We start from the raw sequence: 4,506 nt of genomic DNA on the forward strand, positions 1-4,506 counted from the left end.
AAAGAACAAAGAAAAATATATCTAAGTCCTTGACTCTGTAACTTTTAAAGACTAGCTTGCTTGGGCCAGCCCCTTAGCTCATGGCTCAAGGAAGTTGGATCTCATGTGTCTGATTGTGGTTCAAGACTCAGTCCAAGTGGCTTGAAAAACATCCTGAGGCATGGGAATACATGTCCAAAATCTCAACAGGATGAAGAAATGGAGAAGGGCTCATGGAATGAATGTCCATACTCATTGTTAGTTCTAGCTTCGGGGATGTTTTCTCCCTTCCTTCCTCTCTCACTCTCTGCCTCTCTGTCTCTCTCTGATGGGTACACAAAGCCTCTGACAATTTAAAATATAAAATAAAATAAAGCCTAGCTTATTTAACCAAAATTCTCTGCTAATCTCTCTCTACCCTAGAAAAAAATTAGAAACCAAACCAGCATCTCTGACTTCCTGCTTCTGGGCTTCTCTGAACAACCACCTCTCCTGTTCGGGCTCTTCCTAGGCATGTACCTGGTCACCATGTTGGGAAACCTGCTCATCATCCTGGCCATTGGCTCTGACCATCACCTCCACACCCCCATGTACTTCTTCTTAGCCAACTTGTCCTTCATTGATACCTGCTTCACCTGCACCATTGTCCCCAAGGTGCTGGTGAACATCCACACACAGCATCACACCATATCCTACACCGGGTGCCTCATGCAGATGTACTTCTTCATGGCTTTGACCTTGTTGGATGACTTCCTGCTGGCCGTGATGGCATATGATCGCTACGTGGCCATCTGCCTTCCTCTCCACTACACCACGGTCATGTGTCCCCAACGCTGCCTGCTGCTCGTGGCCACATCCTGGCTCTGCGCCAGCCTCCTGGCTTTCTCCCTCACTCTCCTGATGGCTCAGGTCTCCTTCTGTGCCTCCCATTCCATCCCACACTTTTTCTGTGATCTTCTCCCACTCCTCAAGCTTGCCTGTTCAGACACTCACATCTTTCAGGTCATGATGTTTGCTGAAGCTGCTCTCTCAGGTGTGGTCCCTCTCACCTGTGTTCTGGTCTCTTATGCCTGCATTGTACACACCATCCTCAGGATCCCCTCTGCTGGGGGGAAGCATAAAGTCTTCTCTACCTGTGGCTCTCACCTGTCAGTGGTCACTCTCTTCTATGGAACTGTCTTTCTAGTATATTTCCAGCCCTCATCCTCTTACTCAGCCAACACTGGAATGGTGGCATCTGTGGTATACACAATGGTCACCCCTATGCTGAACCCCTTTATCTATAGCCTGAGAAACAGAGACATGAAGGGAGCTGTATGGAGACTCCTTGGTTTGGGAAAATGTTCTACTCATTAAAAGGTAAGTTCCCAGAGCATAAGCCCAGGCTCTTCAAAGTGCTTTCCTAATTGGACGTCTCTATTACAATTTTGTCAAACTCAAATTCAAGGCAGGATGAAAGCTCACCATTACAAACAGGTTTAACAAATGAAGAATGCCTGACTTGGCAGAATAAAAATAGAACCAACTGGCCAAGGACATAGCTGTAGCCTGGAGAGAGGGAGTAATCATCAATCTCTAGAGAATGTCAAACCAAAAATTGTATGGGACAAATTTAAACAGGCAAGGAAAAATGTATTCAAGGTTACTGCAATGAGTCTACTGAAAGAAAGGATTGGAAGATTTTTTAAGCACTGAGGAGAAAGGGGGTGGGGGGAGGCCATAAATTGTCTTTTCCAAAAGGAAAAACAAACCTGTCAAATCCTCATGACAGGAAATAGTTTTGCAACTTGGCATCATTTATTTACGTTAGGATCCTACCCTCCCACAGAGACTGGGAAGTAAGTGCACTATCATCCCTGATGAGTCCCTTTTAAACAGATGACGCCAATATCCTTGAGAAAGATATTTCTGGGTAGTAAAACTGGCATGAGACCTTTTTTCAAAAAAAAAAAAAAAGAATAAGTTTTTGCCTTAGTGTGAATGCATTTACTCAGAGAGAGACACAATGAGAGGAAAAGTAAGAAATCACCCCTGGGGGGATGGTCACACTGCAATCCCTTCTCCTCCATTCTCCTCTTGAGATCTTGGAAACATGCACACACCCCCAGCATGATTTTTCAAGTCACTGGGTTTGAGCTTCAAACAGTGGTTGGCCATGTGGGAGTCTAACAATGTAACTGCTACATCATCTGTTGGCCCAGCAAGAGACTATTTAAAAAATCTCTCCCTTTTATTTTAAGGTTTTTGTCATAGTGCATATGTGCTCACCAGAGAGACAGAGCTAGAGCAAAAGTGAGAAATCACCTCCCACCAAGAGGAGATGGCCACAGTGCAATCTCTCCTCCTCTATCCTCCTCTTGGGATTTTGAGCATGCACATATATGCACCTAGCATGATTTTCAAGCTGCCAGGTCCAGGGACTCAAACTGTGGTCAGTCATGTGGGAGTACAACACCATAACCACTATGCCACCTGCTGGTCCCTTAAAAATCTTTTCGAAAGGAGGCAGAGCACATATTTATAATTACAAGTTTTCTAAAGTAAATGCTATAAGAAAAAGGATAACAGGAGCCTAGAAGACTATTTGAAGTGTAGTCAGTCTGAGGGAAACATTAGGCCCATCTTTGTCAATGTGACTTGATAAGTAGATAGATGTCCAAACAGATTCAAACTAGCAACAGAACTTAGTTTCTAGAAGGAAACCCAGTTAGTAACCCAGCCTATAACTAAGAGTCCTACCCAGTGATAAGATATGCTGGAGGAACCTAGAAGGTCAAGTGCTCTGAGCTTCAGGGACTGTGTCCAAGCCCACCTTCAGAAACCGCTGACTCATGGATTAACCTTCACATAGAGAAAGCTATACAAAAAAGACACCATATTTTCTGGGACTAGATGAGCACACAAAATCCTAGAAGAGGATATAAGGCACAGCAATATCAGGAAACTGGTCTGAAGTCACTCAGCTGAGATGACATCAAAAGATTTTGAGTGAGTATTAGCTATTGGGATAAGTCCTTGACTCTGGTTTTTAGTCCTTAGTTTATTTCATTTTCCTCCACTGTAAAACAGTATTTGTGTTTTATATGTAGTAAGAATAGAAAATATAAATAACTAGAAAAGGATAATAAATCACCCCCATCCCTCCAATTAAAGACAACCAACTGTTCATACTTTACATTATTACCTTTCTGTATTTTTTTATTTGCGTTTGCTTTGACAAGAAAATGCTAAAAATAATAATAGATATACTCTGCTTTACTTAATCTATTGTATAACATGAGTTATCTCCATGTGATGTCTGTGTATATGCCTTTTTGTCTAATAATTCTAAGGGCCCATCATACAATATGAAGGTAAAGAATCAGAAATAACTCAAGTGGTATTCATGGTGCCAGACAGAAGGCTGGGTAGAGAACAGGACTGGATGTGGGCCTGCTCATTCTCCTTTAAAACCCTCTGAGGCCCAGAAGAAAGGAACATGGGTAGACAGGTTTCCTGAAGAATGAAGATATCACAGATTGGAGGGAGATGCTTTCTGTGGTTGGAGCAGGGGAAGGACCAGTAAGTGTCTCTTATGAGAATCAAATTGAATCAATAGTACTCTTTATTGAATTGTAATGCTGTTTTTATATATATAATTTTTTTCTTTCTCTCTTTATTTATTTTACATTCATTCACTGAACATCTTCACAGCATACAAAATGTGATTTCCCATCCAGAATACACTGTATAGTGGCTTAATCATACATGTTATCATCAACAAATAATTTTCTATTTCTTGTTTCATATATATATATATATATATATATCCACTACTTCCCTACTTCTTGGGGCCAGCAGTGCTGTTTTTTGTATGGTAAAAATATTATATCCTCTGGGGCCAGCAGGTGGTGTAGTAATTAAGGGCACTGGACTCCCACATGGCTGACAGTGGTTCAAGTCCCAGACCTGATGGCTTTCTCTCTCTCTCTCTCTCTCTCACTGTCTCTCTCTGGTCAAATTTAAATAAATAAATAAGTAAACAAACAAATAAAGTTAAATAAAATAATTATTTTTTAAAAATTATATCCTCATCTGCTTTATTTTACTGATATTCCCAGGTTTTTTTTTTTAATTGCTAGAAGGTACTTGCCTTACAGAAGAAGAATGAGAGAGGGAGAAACCATCCCTTAATGGGACGTAGTCACACCACAATCCTTTCTCCATTTTTCCATCTTGTCTCTTATTGGGACACACGTGAACATATGCCCATCATGGTTTTCAATCCTCCAGGATAGGGATTCCAATCATGGTTGGCCATATGGGAATCTGATACCTTTAACCATTAGGCTACTGGTCTCCCACTTAATTCTTCATCTTTTAACTTCGATCTCTTTTTCTCTATGAAAGTTTCCAACTTAGATTTTATCATATCAAAAGCTATCCCTCTTTGTGGCTCCTTCAGCTGATGGTAAGAAAAATTCTTCTCAATGCAAAATTCTTTGAAGAGGCATCATCCCCCCCCCCCCCCCTTTTCTCAAGAAACAT

General features: G+C 41.3%; 1 protein-coding gene across 1 annotated transcript; it reads left to right on the forward strand.

Annotated features, from left to right (window-relative positions):
- Positions 1 to 424: 424 nt before the first annotated feature.
- Positions 425 to 1,335, forward strand: LOC102469485 (olfactory receptor 1G1). Its single transcript, XM_014591452.2, has one exon. The coding sequence runs from the start codon at positions 493 to 495 to the stop codon at positions 1,333 to 1,335; it is 843 nt and encodes a 280-aa protein (XP_014446938.1). The 5' UTR covers positions 425 to 492.
- Positions 1,336 to 4,506: the final 3,171 nt, after the last annotated feature.

Source organism: Tupaia chinensis, unplaced genomic scaffold, assembly GCF_000334495.1.
Source record: "Tupaia chinensis unplaced genomic scaffold, TupChi_1.0 Scaffold000575_1, whole genome shotgun sequence".
In the NCBI taxonomy this organism is placed as follows: domain Eukaryota; kingdom Metazoa; phylum Chordata; class Mammalia; order Scandentia; family Tupaiidae; genus Tupaia; species Tupaia belangeri.

Coding starts and splice junctions, on each gene's coding strand:
- LOC102469485 (XM_014591452.2), top strand. CDS start 493: ATGTACCTGGTCACCATGTTGGGAAACCTGCTCATCATCCTGGCCATT.